The sequence below is a fragment of the Nerophis ophidion genome, linkage group LG29, assembly GCF_033978795.1.
Source record: "Nerophis ophidion isolate RoL-2023_Sa linkage group LG29, RoL_Noph_v1.0, whole genome shotgun sequence".
Lineage (NCBI taxonomy): Eukaryota > Metazoa > Chordata > Actinopteri > Syngnathiformes > Syngnathidae > Nerophis > Nerophis ophidion.
Window position 1 is genome coordinate 22,961,382 of NC_084639.1, and position 18,381 is coordinate 22,979,762.

The window sequence follows — 18,381 nt, forward strand, 5'->3', positions numbered from 1 at the left end:
GTGAAGCAGTCAGTGAGACGTTGCGTAGGCTCGCTGGCTAATTGGTGTTGTTAGCGCGTTTGCTGGCCTGGGATCAGCAAAGGGTGGCCGCATCTGCTTTTGTTCCGCTCTGAGGGGACGTCCTTTTCCTCGACTTAGTAACGGCTTGTTAGTAGGGGTGTGGGGAAAAATCGATTCGAATTTGAATCACGATTCTCACGTTGTGCGATTCAGAATCTATTCTCATTTTTAAAAAAAATCTATTTTTTTTTTATTTTTTTTTTAATCAATCCAACAAAACAATACACAGCAATACCATAACAATGCAATCCGATTCCAAAACCAAACCTGACCCAGCAACACTCAGAACTGCAATAAACAGAGCAATTGAGGAGACACAAACACGACACAGAACAAACCAAAAGTAGTGAAACGAAAATGAATATTATCAACAACAGTATCAATATTAGTTATAATTTCAGCACAGCAGTGATTAAAAATCCCTCATTGACATTATCATTAGACATTTTTAAAATTAAAAAGTTGCTTACACTTCATCGCATCTCATACGCTTGACAACACACTGTGTCCAATATTTTTACAAAGACAAAATAAGTCATATTTTTGGTTCGTTTAATAGTTAAAACAAATGTATATTATTGCAATCAGTTGATAAAACATTGTCCTTTACAATTATAAAAGCTTTTAAAAAAAAATCTACTACTCTGCTAGCATGTCAGCAGACTGGGGTAGATCCTGCTGAAATCCTATGTATTGAATAAATACAGAATCCTTTTGAATCGGGAAAATATTGTTTTTGAATCGAGAATCGCATTGAATCAAAAAAATAGATTTATAATCGAATCGCGACCCCAAGAATCGATATTGAATCGAATCGTGGGACACCCAAAGATTCGCAGCCCTGCTTGTTAGTATGAGCAGGTTTGTCCAAGCTTTTTCCAACGTTTCCAGAAAGAAAATCAACAATGTGGGTTAGTCACTTTTCGTTCATTCCCATTAATACCATATGCAAATATGTTAAATACATTAAATAATGTATAATTATTGAAAGGATTATGTATAAAATGTAATGAAAATGTATAATTCCACTGACCCAAGCAAATGTTTTTAGAAATGAAAAATATTGCAATCTGCTGTTATAATTATTACTTCGGTAATAATCAACAAATGAGAAATATTTCTGTTAAATTTTTTATTTCCAAATTGCTTCATCTATAATTTGAAATATTTTTCCTATTTATACATTTAGTTTCAGAAATATAAATACTATCATCTGCAGTTATAATTAGTTACTTTAATAATAACGAATAAATGATTCCAATATACAAATATTTTTTAATTTCATTGATTTTATTTTTAAATTTTGTTGTCTGCAATTTAATTATTTTTTTCCTTATCTAAATACATACCTACTGTAAGTAGGCCAATCCCTTTTGGGTTTTTTTTACGGTCAAGTAAAATATAATATTTAAGTTTCTTAATCTATAATTGTAATACATTGTAAAATAAAAACTATCTAAATGAGGCAATTCCTGAAGGAAGTGTGTGTGAATGCTCCAATGCTGAAGTTGAACTGAAATGCTGATAGAATGTAGGGCGTACCCCGCCTTCCGCCCGATTGTAGCTGAGATAGGCGCCAGCGCCCCCCGCGACCCCAAAAGGGAATAAGCGGTAGAAAATGGATGGATGGATGGATGGAATGGTTTGAACGTTGAGTTTGAATTTCCAGGGAAAACAGAATTAGGTTTGGAACTTGGGAAAGTCTTAGTGTGAATGTCTGGGATGAGTGGAATGTGTTGATTTTGGAAATGTTGAAGTTTGAAAAATGTATAATTAATTTTGAATGGGGAAAATGTTCCTTAAGACTGGGAATTATTTTTTTATAGACGTTGAAAGGGAGCACACAATTCCTGAACAGGCTGAATATTTTGAAGTCGGAATGGTTTGAATCGGATAAAAAATGTGGAAGTTGTGGAACTTAGAAAGATGTCCCATTCTTTTCAATAGGAATTTTTGGGAAAAGCGGGAATTTTTTTTTAAATTGTTATAAAATGTTCATGGTCCGAATGAGTTGAAATTGTTGGTGTTGGATTTTTCAAATCGGTCAGGGAATGTTGAAGTAGTAACATTTTTAATTGAGAAATGGTATTACGGAATTCCTGGATATTACGGTAAAACCGGGAATTTTCCCAGTTCAAAAAACAACTTTGTTTTTGTCCTGATTAAGACTAATGATTTCGACGGTGGAACGGTTGAAGTGGGTTAAAAAATGTGGAAGGAGTAGTCGAAGGGTTTGAAAAAACGTGAATTTTGGGAAATCCTGGAATTTTTTTGAACTTGGAAAAATTATACTTTGAATCTCCAGGATATGTGGAATATGTTGAAGGAGTAATGGTTTGAATCAGTTGAAAAATATGAAGATGTTGGCGGTTTGAAAATGGCCAATTCATTTTAAATGGGAAAAATGTCCCGGGAACCATGGATTTCTGGGAAATCTGGGAATTTTTGGAATTTGTTGCGGCCCAATAAAAAGTGAGCTGTGGGCCACAAATAACTCCGTTTCAGACTTTGGATACCCCTGTCTTAAAGTTTATGTTTGTGCATAGTATGATGCAAATATAAATGGTGTTTATGGCATTAACTGAACTCATTGACTTGTTTATTTTTGTCTTACAAAGATTCTGGAGGTCAATGGTCAAAATTTTGAGAATGTCCAACTCAGCAAAGCCAATGAGATTCTGAAGAACAACACCCACTTGTCCATAACTGTGAAAACCAATCTGTTAGGTAAGCTTAGCACACCCCACAAGACATAAGCTCGTCTCGGAACCTACAACTAACGGGACTGAAATGCTCCCAAATGTAGTTTTTAAAGATCTGCTAACCAGGCCCGAGCAGGACCACGATGTGGACGGCGAGGAGGAGCACGACAGGAAGAACGGTGCACCCCACCTCCCCAAGATCGGGGACATAAAGAAGGCCAGCCGGTACTCCATACCTGACCTGGCGGTGGATGTGGAGCAGGTGATGGGCCTGGAGAAGGCCAGCAAGAAGGCCAAGACGAATACTGTGGGGGGACGCAACAAGCTCAAGAAGATCTTCGACAAAACACTCACCAGCATTCTTCCCCCTAAACCGTACAAGTAAGTAGATTCGTTTTCATACCCTTCTAATCATTTGGTGCAGCAGATTTCTGTGTACCTCCTATGTTGCTTACTATACAAAACCCAAAACCGGTGAAGTTGCCACATTGTGTAATTTTGTAAATTAAAAAAGAATACAATGATTTGCAAATACTTTTCAACTTATATTCAATTGAATATGCAAAAACAAGATATTTAATGTTCGAACTGAGAAACTTTATTTATTTTTTTTTGCAAATAGTCATTAACTTAGAATTTAATGGCAGCAACACATTCCCAAAAAATTGGTACAGAGGCATTTTTACCACTGGTAAAAATACATGGCCTTTCCTTTTAACAACACTTTGTAAATGTTTGGGAAGTAAGGAGACACAATTTTGGAGCTTTTCAGGTGGAATTCTTTCCCATTCTTGCTTGATGGTCTCCGTTGTAGTATTTTAGGCTTCATATTGCTCCACACATTTTCAAAGGGAGACAGGTGTAGTACCCGCACTCTTTTACTATGGAGCTAAGCTTTTGTAACACATGCAGTATGTGGCTTTGCACTGTCTTGCTGAAATAAGCAGGGGCGTCCATGAAAAAGGCCTCGCTTGTATGGCAACATATGTTGCTCCAAAACCTTAATGTAAGCATTAATGGTGCCTTCACAGATATGTAAGTTACCCACGCCTTGGGCACTAATATACCCATATAACAGTCTGGATGGTCTTTTTTCTCTTTGGTCCGGAGGACACGATGTTCACAGTTTCCAAAAACTATTTGAAATGTGGACTCGTCAGACCACAGAACACTTTTCCACTTTGCATCAGTCCATCTTAGATAAACTCGGGCCCAGTGAAGCCGGCAACGTCTCTGGGTGTTGTTGATGAATGGCTTTTGCTTTGTATAATACAGTTTTAACTTGCACTTACAGATGAAGCGACCTACTGTAGTTACTGACAGAGGTTTTCTGAAGTATTCCTGAGCCCATGTGGTGATATCCTTTACACACTTTACACATTTTGATGCAGTAGCGCCTGAGGGATTGAAAGTCACTTGCATTCAATGTTGGTTTTCGTGCAGGGATTTCTCTAGATTTTCTGAACATTTTGATGATATTACGGGCCGTGGATGGTGAAATAGCGAAATTCCTTGCAATAGCTGGTTGAGAAATTTTGTTCTTAAACTGTTGGACAATTTGCTCAAACATTTGCCCCTTGCTTTTATTTTATGTCCTTGTTTGTGAATGACTGAGCATTTAATGGAAGCTGCTTTTTATACCCAATCATGGCACCCACCTGTTAGCATTTAGCCTGTTCACCTGCGGGATGTTCCGAATAAGTGTTTGATGAGCATTCCTCAACTATCTCAGTCTTTTTTGGCCACTTGTGTCAGCTTTTTTCAAACATGTTACAGGCATCAAATTCCAAATGACCTAATATTTGCAAAAAATAACAAAGGTTTTCCAGTTCGAACGTTAAGTATCTTTATCTTTGAAGTCTTTTAAATCGAATATAAGTTGAAAGGGATTTGCAAATCATTTTATTCACCATTTACACAACATTCCAACTTACTGGTTTTGGGTTTTGCAGATCAGACATTCTGCTTGATTTTTGCCAGGCCACAAATGGCTCAGGGCACAACGGTCACGGCTGAGATAAGCATATAAATCCATGTTGTTTATATAAAATACACCAATCACGTCATACTAGAATTTGATCACATGACTTAACCACAAAGGCGAAGAGTTTAGCTGAACGCCCCCAAAAGAAAAAGCGCCTTATTGAGGTTCTGGTTTGGCCATTTAGTCTGCTTCTAGTGTGAAAAGAAGGTGCGCCCTCTGTCTGTTTTTGACTGTACTGCAGCCTCACCCTTTGTCTCCCTCTGTCTGGTTGTCATAGCGACGTGTGCGTGGGCCAGTCGCAGGATGACAGCATTTTGGGCATGAAGCAGTCCAAACAGATCCCACCGGCGCTGCCCGTCAGCGGCAACCTGTCGTCTTCAAACCCGGACCTCCTGCAGTCCCACCACCGCATTCTGGACTTCAACAATCAGCCTGGTGAGTGCGAAAGCTTTGCGCGCGCTTTACATACTGTACATACTGTACTTACTTACATCCGTGTTGTTTGTGTTCTTCCAGTCCCGGTCCCCCCGAGTAAGTACCTTATGTACACCATGACCCCACAATCACATGGCTTGTCAGTTTTTGCAGACTTTGACATTCGTTAGCCACTGTGGCTAATTTGCAGTAAAGCTTCTCTTTTCACTCGGGCTAATTGAGTAAGGCTAATCTGCACTCGCACTGACCTTTGACCCGTCCTTCTCCTGTGGGCACATGGCCATTTTTCTGCGGTGGGGAAATTTGTCGTCCTTTGCAATCAAGGATTTTCAATCATGCTAATGGACTTAATCTGAAAGAATGCTGGGAAACAACGTTTTGATTGATTGTGTTTACTTGCACGGTGGTGGTAAGGTACGGTATCTCATTAGGGATGTATGGGAATATAATAACAAACTATTTATACAGGACGTCCTAGGTGTATGTCCGTTTTATTTCTACACATTATGAGCTTTGGACAATATATCATTTTCACTTTCCCCTTCCTTGTCTTTGACACAATACCATCATCATGCTTGGGAGGCAAAATGGAGGTTTGAGTAAAAAGTTAGCTACAAACAACAAAAACATTATTTTATTGTTGATTGGTGTTATCATACTGTATAAGGGTGTGGAACCGAACAAAAAATCCAATATAATGTGGCCACATAAATTCGAGGAACTTTATTGTCATACCAGCACACGTGAGACACGAAGTGTGTCATGTGTGTTAGCCAAAATGGATGCCACAAAAACAATGTATGTACATAATAACTCAAATACAATAGGATATGAATAGGGTACATTATAAATAGCAGAAGTTAATTAGACTAGATTATAAATAGAATCCAAAGACATGCACCTGACGATAGGTTGATTGGCAACACTAAATGGTCCCTAGTGTGTGAATGTGAGTGTGAATGTGGTCTGTCTATCTGTGTTGGCCCTGCGATGTGGTGGCGACTTGTCCAGGGTGTACACCGCCTTCCGCCCAATTGTACCTGAGATAGGCACCAAAGGGAATAAGCGGTAGGAAATGGATGGATGGATATAAATAGAATACGACATATAGAAAATTAGAATAGATTGTGATCTGTAGTCCAAATACAAACCAAATAAAATGGGGATCGGTGGGTGGAGTTTCTTTTACTGTCAGCAATACGAATAAATACAGTTCACATTTAAACAGTTCCCAGTACCTTATTTTTCAAAGTATAAGTCGCTCCGGAGTATAAGTCGCACCTGCCGAAAATGCATAATAAAGAAGGAAAAAAACATATATAAGTCGCATTGGAGTATAAGTCACATTTTTTGGGGGGAAATTTATTTGATAAAACCCAACACCAAGAATAGACATTTGAAAGGCAATTTAAAATCAATACGGAATAGTGAACAACAGGTGTACGTTATATGACGCATAAATAACCAACGGAGAAGGTGCCTGGTATGTTAACGTAACATATTATGGTAAGAGTCATTCTAATAACTATAACATATAGAACATGCTATACGTTTACCAAACCATCTGTCACTCTTATTGCTAAATCCGATTAAATCTTATACGTCTAGTCTCTTACGTGAATGAGCTAAACAATATTATTTGATATTTTACGGTAATGTGTTAATAATTTCACACATAAGTTGCTCCTGAGTATAAGTCGCACCCCCGGCCAAACTATGAAAAAAAACTGCGACTTATAGTCCGAAAAATGCGGTACGAATCAATACCGTTACTCGACGGTAACAAATTTCCGTACTTTTATGTGGTTTAATAACTTTTTTTTTTTTTTAATCAGAAAAAATTATTTCATATTTTTTAATGTAACATTTAAAAATGCGCTGGTTATAATAACTTTTCTGTCCAATTGTTATATATTTTTTTATTGTACTGTTTGATACCGTTTGCAATACAGGTGCACGACCAAGACAATAAACGGTAGTACTGTCTTGGTCGTGTTATATTGTCTAACTCCTATGTTTCAATGACCTATGGCCCCTTGGATAATATTTGATTAGTATTAGAACCGGCCCGCAGGCCACAGCCGCCTGCTGCTGTTTTGCACGCACCAATACTCCATAAGAGTTGGCCCTAGGATTTTTCAAAATGAGGTCCTAGGGACCTCATCAAGTCATACAAATGGGGTCTCACAGTAAATAATTGGAGTCCAACTTTTTGGAAACTGTTTTGAAAACAGATGCTAAATGTATGCATTATCCTGTTATATCTCACAATCCGTATTTTGTTTTGTAAAAAGGTTGTCATAAACGTTACTTAATTCATAATTAATTTTTCTATATTTTTATTGTAATATTTTCAGAATGGGTTTGTTAAATTTTTGGGCCAAAATAAGACAAAGAAAACAATCTGAGGTTGTCTTTATTTTTTAGTTGTTATGCCATGATTTTATTAGTCCGGCCCGCCTGTGCACAGATTTTCCTCCATGCGGCCCCTGAGCTAAAATGAGTTTGACACCCCTAGTCTAACTAGTAAGAAGCTTTTTCCAGGAAGCTAAATGTGTCATGTTCCGCACTACAAGGTGTTCATACTGTAAGTATTGTGCTTAGTTACACACAATCTTAGTTGAAGTTTTCATTACTAAATTTGGAGATGTTAAATCACCATGTAAAATCGGTAATGCTAACAGTAGCCTGTCTGTGGCATTATCAATCTAAATTAACATCAAACGAGTGCATTTTGGAAGAATGGAGACCGACTTTACAGCCGATCGTTTTCTGCCAAGCATACTTGCTTTGTTGACGTTGAAATTTGCAACATTTCTTCGAGTGAGTTTGGCTGAGTCAGCCGTGAGGGCTGCTTGACTGATTGTTTACTGATGTGTTTAGCCTGCAACCGGACTTGTTAAACGTACAATAAAGGTATCGAAATATGGCATTTTGTGTGAATCGATACCTGGTAGTATTGACGCAATTCAGTTGGTGCTAAAAAAAAGTACTGAATTCAGTTCCCATTCCTAGTTAGGGATGATGTATCAAATCAAATCAAACTTTATTTATATAGCACTTTTCATACACAGGCAAATGGCAAAAACAAAGTGCAGTATAAAAAACACACAGCACTATTGACAAAAACAAAACAAAACATGGCATGGCACTGAGGATTCGAGGGAAAAAAACACTTTTGAGGCGCCCACACAAAATAATAACTCAAATGAACTGCATCTAGAAAATACTATGAAACATATGATTATATATAGAGTCCAGGCCAAAAGTTTGAACACGCCTTCTCATTCGGTGCGTTTTCTTAATTTTCATGACTATTTACATTGTAGATTGTCACTGAATGCATCAAAATAGTTTCTTAAAAACAGCCACCCTTTGGTCTGATCACAGCTTTGCACACTCTTGGCATTCTCTCCATTAGCTTCAAGCGCACCTGTGAAGTAAAACCATTTCCTCTTGAAGCTCATCAAGTGTGCAGAGCAGTTATCAGAGGGTGGCTATTTTAAAGAAACTAGAATATAAAACACGTTTTCAGTTATTTCACCTTTTCTTGTTAAGTCATACTCCACATGTGTTCATTCATAGTTTTGATGTGACAATCTACAATGTAAATAGTCATGAAAATTGAATGAGGAGAAGGTGTATCCAACGTTTTGGCCTGTACTGTACGTAATAATAAAATATAAATAATACATTTATGAAAACATTAACAATTGAGCAAATGATAGTATTAATATTAATAATTAGGATAGAAAAAAAAACACAGTAAATTATAATTAACGTTTTAAGTGGCATAAAATACAAAAAAATATGTTTTTGTACACTTATACAGTGGGGCAAAAAAGTATTTAGTCAGCCACCGATTGTGCAAGTTCTCCCACTTAAAATGATGACAGAGGTCTGTAATTTTCATCAACTGTGAGAGACAGAATGTGAAAAAAAATCCAGGAATTCACATTGTAGGAATTTTAAAGAATTTATTTGTAAATTATGGTGGAAAATAAGTATTTGGTCAACCATTCAAAGCTCTCACTGATGGAAGGATGTTTTGGCTCAAAATCTCACTATACATGGCCCCCTTCATTCTTTCCTTAACACGGATCAATCGTCCTGTCCCCTTAGCAGAAAAACTGCCCGAAAGCATGATGTTTCCACCCCCATGCTTCACAGTAGGTGTGGTGTTCTTGGGATGCAACTCAGTATTCTTCTTCCTCCAAACACGACAAGTTGAGTTTATACCAAAATGGATACATGGATGATACAGCAGAGGATTGGGAGAATGTCATGTGGTCAGATGAAACCAAAATAGAACTTTTTGGTTTACACTCAACTCGTCGTGTTTGGAGGAAGAAGAATACAGAGTTGCATCCCAAGAACACCAAACCTACTGTGAAGCATGAGGGTGGAAATACCATGCTTTGGGGCTGTTTTTCTGCTAAGGGGACAGGACGATTAATCCGTGTTAAGGAAAGAATGAATGGGGCCATGTATCGTGAGATTTTGAGCCAAAACCTCCTTCCATTAGTGAGAGCTTTGAATGGTTGACCAAATACTTATTTTCCACCATAATTTACAAATAAATTCTTAAAAATTCCTACAATGTGAATTCCTGGATTTCATTCTGTCTCACAGTTGAAGAGTACTATTGATAAAAATTACAGACCTCTGTCATCATTTTAAGTGGGAGAACTTGCACAATCGGTGGCTGACTAAATACTTTTTTGCCCCACTGCAAATGTACGTTGCAATCATTAATTACATTCAGAGAATGTGTCAATACATTAAACATCAACAGCCGTGTTTAAACCAAAAAGCAAGTTTTACAAAAAGGTGGCAGAACAATTTAAAGTACAAAAGTACAATTTATTAATGAAAGTTGACAGAAGGGGAAGCCCTAATGGGGACGGTGTTGGGTGTGAATGAACAGCACCCCTCTGCTGGTGCCTTCCAAGATGGCTGTCTTACCCCGACTCTTCATTTTCAGACATGTCAGACCAGGTGTTGCGCGTCTTCAAAGCCGATCAGCAGTCCCGCTACATCATGATTGGCAAGGACACCACGGCTAAGGAGGTGGTCGTCCAGGCCATCAGGGAGTTTGCCTTGACGGCGGCGCCCGAGGCGTACTCGCTATGCGAGGTGTCCGTCACCCCTGAGGGCGTCATCAAGCAGCGGCGGCTACCAGACCAGCTGTCCAAGCTCGCAGACAGGATACAGCTAAGTGGAAGGTGCTAGCGCCGTGACAGTTGTTCAGTATGTTGCGGATGATGTCACAAACAAGACTATGTATACCCGCAGATACTACTTGAAGAGCAACATGGAGACGGAGACGCTATGCTCCGACGAGGACGCCCAGGACTTGCTCCGCGAGGGCCAGATCTCCCTGCTGCAGCTCAGCACGGTGGAGGTGGCCACGCAGCTTTCCATGCGCGCTTTCGAACTCTTCTGCGCCATCGAGCCCACCGAGTACATCGACGACCTGTACAAGCTGCGATCCAAGGCGGGCTCGGCCAGCCTCAAGCGCTTCGAGGAGGCCATCAATCACGAGACCTTCTGGGTGGCCACCGAGGTTACTCGCGAGCCCAACCAGCTCAAGCGAATGAAGACGGTCAAGCACTTCATCAAGATTGCACTGCACTGCCGCGAGTGCAAAAACTTCAACTCCATGTTTGCCATCATCAGGTAAATCCTATTTATCAACTTTGCTTTATGTCGAACCTTGTCAGGGTTTTAACAAGATTACGCAATTAATGGTACCATATTTTTCGGACTATATGGCGCACTTAAAATAAAAAATTTTTTGCTTAAAGCTCGACAATGCGCCTTATAACCCGGTGCGCCTGATGTACGGAATTATTTTGGTTGTGCTTACCGACCTCAAAGCTATTTTATTTGGTACATGGTGTAATAAGTGTTACCAGTAGATGGCAGTCAAACTCCATGTTTGCCATCATCAGGTAAATCCTATTTATTAACTGCTTTATGTCGAACCTTGTCAGGGTTTTAACAAGATTACGCAATTAATGGTACCGTATTTTTCGGACTATATGGCGCACGTAAAATTATTATTTTTTGCTTAAAACTCGACAGTGCGCCTTATAACCCGGTGCGCCTGATGTACGGAATTATTTTGGTTGTGCTTACCGACCTCAAAGCTATTTTATTTGGTACATTGTGTAATAAGTGTTACCAGTAGATGGCAGTCAAACTCCATGTTTGCCATCAGGTAAATCCTATTTATTAACTTTGCTTTATGGCAAACCTTGTCGGGGTTTTAACAAGATTACGCAATTAATGTTACCATATTTTTCGAACTATATGTCACACCTAAAATATTTTTTTTTTTGCTTAAAACTCGAAAGTGCGCCTTATAACCCTGTGCGCCTAATGTACGGAATTATTTTGGTTGTGCTTACCGACCTCAAAGTTATTTTATTTGGTACATGGTGTAATAAGTGTGACCAGTAGATGGCAGTCAAACATAAGAGATACGTGTAGGCTGCAATATGATGGCAGTCACATATAAGAGATATGTGTAAACTACAATATGATGCCATTTGCACTTAATAGATATTTGTAGACTGCAATATGACTCAAGTAAACAACACCAACATTTTGTATGTTTCATTAAAAATATAGAACATTACACACGGCGCTGAAAAATCGATCAACATTTTTTAGTAGGACTTTGGTAAGCTATGAAGCCACACCGCTTGATGGACCATGAATTGATTAACGTGGACCCCGACTTAAACAAGTTGAAAAACTTATTCGGGTGTTACCATTTAGTGGTCAATTGTACGGAATATGTACTGAACTGTGCAATCTACTCATAAAAGTATCAATCAATCAATCAATCAATCAAAGACACCCTAACATAGGAGTATTATTATGGTGTATGAATAAGGTAAGACATATTATCTGACGTTTTGTTTCACAATATTATGCAAAGGCTACTTTTCCTACCTTCTAGTACCTGCGGATGTGTATTTGAGATCTGCATAAGTCCTGAACATTTGCGCGCTTCCGCCTTTGCAGTCCGTGTCGACACGTAGTCGATAAGCTTCTAATTTTTCTCTATCTTATTGTTATTGGACATTCATCCCCCGCTGTTGCCATTTCTAATATAAATTAGTGTAAAGTTCTTACTTATATCTGTCAGTAAACTCGCCATTAAGCGCTAAAACATACCGGTGAGTGAGTTTACGTTAATCACCCAAGGAGCTTAAGTTATTAGAGTGTTCTGGTCAGACGGTTTTTCATGGGACACATTTCCGGTGTTGTTGTTGTTGCACTAGTGAGCCACGGATGAGGAGTTGCTGTTCCATTATTGATTGATGTAAAGTCTGAATGTCATTAAAACAGTTAGCTTCATCCACAAAAACGGCGCATCCTGAAGCGACTGTCAGAAATCGACTTGAAGATGATCTGTAAACGTTAACATCATCTTTGCAACATTTTGACCAAAGGACCACTAATGCAATGTAGACCACAAGGAAGTCTTTTACGTTTAGAAAAAAATTATAGTAATATTTTTCTTTTAATGAGTCCTATAATCCGGCACGACTTTTGTGTGAAAATAAACCTGACTAGACCTGGTCATCGGCAGTGCGTTTTATAATCTGGTGAGTCCTATGGTTCCGAAAATATGGTCCATGTTATTTAAACCTGTAAAAGTCTGGCACAGATTAAGAAATTATTTTCACTTTTTGGTCGGCAAAGTGTTGCATTGACTCACCAGTTGTGGTGAAAAATTATTCATTAGTAACACTAAGCACCCACTTTGTAACATGCATTACCGCCACCTACAGGACTGGAGTAGAACTGTATGGCCTGACACTTTATTTTTTTGGACCAAGTTCATGTGTACTTTTTTGGAGGTGTTGCAGGTTTGCGCTCCATTCGGTGTCGTAAAGTGAAGTGAATAAATCAACATTTGATTTACAAAGTCATTTGTTTTCTCCACACTCAAACTGCTACTTTTTCCCTACACAGCGGTTTGAACCTGGCACCTGTCTCCAGACTGCGGGGAACATGGGAGAAACTTCCCAGCAAGTACGAAAAGCTTTTTGGTGACCTGCAAGACCTCTTTGACCCCTCGAGGAACATGGCCAAGTACAGGAATGTCCTCAACAATCAGAACCTGCAGCCGCCCATCATCCCTCTTTTCCCCGTCATCAAGAAGGACCTCACCTTTTTACACGAAGGTATGTGGCGTCCTCACGTTAAAATAACCTTGTCTTATATTGAGGACATAAACAGAGCAGTTGTAGGCTTGACTCTGTAATATAAAACCTTCATCTAACATCTGTATTCACTATGGTTGCCGAGTGCACAGTCTGTGAAAGAAAATTACTTCTGAAGTCTAGAATTAGAATAAAAAAAAAAGCTTTAACTTAAACGACTGTGGCTGTAGGGAACCTCCTGATATTTTTAACTCCACTCTAAGATGGCAGTATTTGCATTTGAAGTATTCAGCAGTCAGCCTAGCAGCTGTTTTATCTAGCACTGCATACGCTTTAAAATGTTGCTACTTGGGTTGTACAGTATACCAGTGCTAGTATAGTATCACAATACTAATGAATCATATTCGGTACTATACCGCCCCACCACTCTCGTGTCATGACATTGCTGGTTTTACAAGCAGAGGAGCATGTTCGGCAGCGCACGATCACAGAGTACTTACAAGCAGACACAGTGTGTAGACAGAAAAGGGAGAACGGCTGCATTTTAATGATGAAAGGTGATAACACTGAAACGCCCTCAGGAAGAGTTGTTAAGACATGGCTAGCTAGCGGCTATTGTCCAGCCGCCTCACTACACACCATAGCTCACCGGCGTCACAATGTAAACAAACGCCATGGGTGGATCTACACCTGACATCCACTGTAATGATACCAATTACAGGAGCTTATCGAGTCGATACTACTATGATTACATCAATATTTTTTATCGTCACAAAATCTTTTTTCGTTTTTTTATTTTTATTTTTATTTGATTTACATTACGTTTATAAACTCAGGAAATACGTCCCTGCCCACATGAGGACTTGGAATATGACCACTGTATGATCCTGTAACTACTCGGTATCGGATCTATGCCTACATTTGTTGTTTCATCAAAAACTAATCCGGTAAGCCCTATGGTACAGAAAATACGGTCCATGTTAGAAGAATAAGTGATTATTATATTCTAACAGAAGTGTACATAGAACATGTTAAAAGAGAAAATAAGCAGATATTAACAGTAAATGAACAAGTAGATTAATAATACATTTTTACAGTTTGTCCCTCATAAGGTTAACAGAATAATAAATAATAAATGACACAATATGTTACTGACTAATTAGGAGCCTTTGTTTGTTTACTTACTAATAAAAGACCAGTTGTCGAGTATGTTCACTAATAATCATGTGTTTAATGTACCCTAAGATTTTTCGTTAAAATAAAGCCAAATATGTATTTTTTTGTGGTCATCTTTCTTAAGAAAAGTACTAGAGTATCTAAAAATGTTTTTGTACCGGTACCAAAATACTGGTATCGAGACAACCATAGTTGCTCCTCAGCTGTCTGCGTGGAAGTCATACTTGAAGGCCTGGGCCAATATTACATAAGTCAATTAACCAAACAATAATTGAAGATGACGTCTTTATGTTACTCAGCATCTGTATTTGTCATATGCATGTGTTGTTTAGGGTTATATGAGTGGTCACTCTTTGTACTACAAGCACATAATGATAACCGTATGAAATTAAAATGATCAAAAAAGGTGATTGATAACTGCACCTTGCTAAACTTTAGGACTAGCGTTAGCTTGCAAGCTAGCCTAAATGCTAACTTGAAAACAAGCAACATCTCCTATAAACACATTACTGTCTAAACAACTAATATACAGTATTCACATTAAAAATAAAGGTTGTGCTGTCTTTGCACAAAGTAATCGATATAAACTCTGCAGTGTCGCATTGAAACAGGACGTGAACCTGCGTGATGTCACATGAACCAGAAGATAAACAAACTGATCACCCAATTTGCCTTAAGTTAAAAAAACAAATCCAAAACATCTACAAATCAAAATGGAAGAAAATGAACATATTTAAACAAACAAATACAAATGAAATGGCTTTTATGAAGCCAGAAGTATTTTTAACATTTCCTCTGCCAAGAAAGTATATGGTTTGTCTATTATTTTAATTACTAAAAAAAAATACACCTCGGCTAAAAGATTTTAGTGTGTGTTTAAGTACTTTTTGAGCACATTCAACAATACAGTAACCATGATAATTTTGGACACAATAACTTTTTTGGTATTTTTTTTTTTTTTAGCTACCATATTTTTCGGACTATGAGTCCCAGTTTTTTTCATAGTTTGGCTTATACTCAGGAGCGACTTATGTGTGAAAATATTAACACATTACCGTAAAATATCAAATAATATTATTTAGCTCATTCACGTAAGAGACTAGACATATAAGATTTCATCGGATTTAGCAATTAGAAGTGACAGATTGTTTGCTAAACATAGCATGTTCTATATGTTATAGTTATTTGAATGACTCTTACAATAATATGTTACGTTTACATACCAGGCACCTTCTCAGTTGGTTATTTATGCGTCATATAAAATACACTTATTACGCCTGTTGCTCACTATTCTTTATATATTTTAAATTGCATTTCAAATGTATATTCTTGGTGTTGGGTTTTGTCAAATAAATTTCCCCCAAAAATGCGACTTATACTCCAGTGCGACTTATGTTTTTTTTTTCCTTCTTTATTATGCATTTTAAGCAGGTGCGACTTATACTCCGGAGCGACTTATACTCCGAAAAATAAGTTATATAAGGATCTCCACTCCCTCCTTAATAGAAACTTAGACTTATACAAACTTTATTGATCCACAAGGGAAATTGTTCCACACAGTAGCTCAGTCACAAAGGATGGAAAGGATAATGCACGTATAAAGTAGACTAAAATTGTACCATAGTAACAATATGAAATATTGCATATATGTAATATTTACGTTTCATATATACGGTAGCTAGTATATACTGATATACAGATACAGAACCTTATTTATTGCTTTTGGTTGTAATTTTTACTCAAGCGCAAAATGTTGCTGACTGAGTATATTTTATTTATTTGTCTTTTTTATTTAACTTGAATATTTAAAAAAATAAATTCCAATTATAGTGTTAAAGGCCTACTGAAATTCGATTTTCTTATTTCAACGGGGATAGCAGGTCCATTCTGTGTCATACTTTTTATCATTTCCCGATATTGCCATATTTTTGCTAAAAGGATTTAGAAGAGAACATCCACGATAAAGTTCGCAACTTTCGGTGTTAAGAGAAAAGCCCTGCCTCTACCGGAAGTCGCAGACGATGACGTCGCAAGTGTGGGGGCTCCTCACATATTCACATTATTTTTAATGGGAGCCTCCAACAAAAAGTGCTATTCGGACCGAGAAAACGACAATTTCCCCATTAATTTGAGCGAGGATGAAAGATCTGTGTTTGAGGATATTTATAGCGACGGATTAGGGGAAAAAAAAGCGATTGCATTGGGACGGATTCCGATGTTTTTAGAGACATTTACTAGGATAATTCTGGGAAATCCCTTATCGTTCTATCGTGTTGCTAGTGTTTTAGTGAGTTAAATAGTACCTGACAGTCGGAAGGGTGTCTCCACGGGTGTCTTGACGCGCAGTGTCTCAGGGTAGTCGACGGCAGCTATGAACGGCACAAGCTCAGCTTTTCTCCGGTAAGAACTGACTTTTTAACCACAAATTTCTCACCGAAACCTGCTGGTTGACATTTGGTAGGGATCCATGTCGGCTTGACCGCGCTCTGATCCATAGGAAAGTTTCACCTCCAGGAATTTTAAACAAGGAATCACCGTGTGCTTGTGTGGCTAAAGGCTAAAGCTTCCCAACTCCATCTTTCTACTGTGACTTCTCCAATATTAATTGAACAAATTGCAAAAGATTCAGCATCACAAATCTCCAAAAACTGTGTAATTATGCGGGTAAAGCAGACGACTTTTAGCTGTGTGTGTGTGCAGCGCTCATTTTTCCTTAAAACCCGTGATGTCTTGCGTACACGTCATCATTACACGACGTTTTCAAGACGAAACTCCCAGGAAATTTAAAATTGTAATTTAGTAAACTAAAAAGGCCGTTTTGGCATGTGTTGGTTGCAAAGTTAATATTTCATCATTGATATATAAACTATCAGACTGCGTGGTGGGTAGTAGTGGGTTTCAGTAGGCCTTTAAAATATATGATCCTTGCAAGTTCAATGCATTTGAAAGGCCTACTTTCACATTATGTATATAATAATATTATTTATTGGCAATATTTTGTAGGTCAGTATATTGACCTACAAACTATTGCCAATAAACAATATTATTGTCAACATTATCTTGAGTCCAAATGAACCACTAATGAAATGATAATACTATTGTCCAGCAACTATTGTTATTGGCCCAGGCCTACATACTTGTTACTTTTGTCATGTTTACAATCACCTTATCAGCACTATTAATGCTGGCTGAGCAATTTCCTCCCTACCGCTATTACAACATTGGTTCTGTTGTGTACTCGTTCACCAGTGAGAATTTGTTGAAAGCTAAGCCTTACTACTTCAAACATTAATGCACTATACTACTTAGGTAAATAGACATATCATTCCAGGTGTTACAGCACAGCCAATCACGTCTTGATCTTGTAGGTTGGAATTGGGGGTTAAATCACCAAAAATAATTCCCCTCACCTCCCAGGGGGTGATCAAGGGCGATGGGTCAAATGCAGAGAATAATTTCGCCACACCTAGCGTGTGTGTGACAATCATTGGTACTTTAACTTTAACTTTGTATTGTCTCAGGTAACGACTCCAAAGTGGACGGCCTTGTGAACTTTGAGAAGCTGAGGATGATCGCCAAAGAAATCCGTCATGTCGGTCGCATGGCCTCGGTCAACATGGACCCCGCCCTCATGTTCAGGACCCGGTAAGGAAGTCTTTAGAAGCTCCCCCACAAAAGCCCAATTTTAGGTGATCCTTCCTGTAGGTTAGCAGCTTTTTGTAGCCTCCAAAAGCCTTCATCCTTTTTTGTGTGTAAAGCACATGCTTTTTGTACACATTGTTGGTGTAAAATGTGAGCAGTGTCTCCCCCTAGTGGTGTCACCTCTCCTGTGGCTTTTCTC

The 18,381-nt window shown here is 38.3% G+C and overlaps 1 protein-coding gene across 7 annotated transcripts in view; it reads left to right on the forward strand.

Moving 5' to 3' along the window:
- The window catches only part of rapgef2b (Rap guanine nucleotide exchange factor 2b), a 286,117-nt gene that overhangs the window by 243,020 nt on the left and 24,716 nt on the right, over nt 1–18,381 (forward strand). For 4 of the 7 annotated variants that reach the window (XR_009805002.1, XR_009805003.1, XR_009805006.1 and 1 more), the window contains 7 exons: nt 2,679–2,787; nt 2,867–3,143; nt 5,024–5,181; nt 10,166–10,406; nt 10,477–10,860; nt 13,174–13,385; nt 18,062–18,185. Coding sequence is in view for 1 of the 7 variants with exons in the window: in XM_061891993.1 (XP_061747977.1) it covers nt 2,679–2,787; nt 2,867–3,143; nt 5,024–5,181; nt 5,263–5,277; nt 10,166–10,406; nt 10,477–10,860; nt 13,174–13,385; nt 18,062–18,185 (1,520 nt within the window). In the remaining 6 variants the exon portion in view is untranslated. Of the gene's footprint in view, nt 1–2,678; nt 2,788–2,866; nt 3,144–5,023; nt 5,182–5,262; nt 5,278–10,165; nt 10,407–10,476; nt 10,861–13,173; nt 13,386–18,061; nt 18,186–18,381 lie in introns of all 7 variants that reach the window. The other 3 variants (XR_009805004.1, XR_009805007.1, XM_061891993.1) reach the window with 1 other exon arrangement.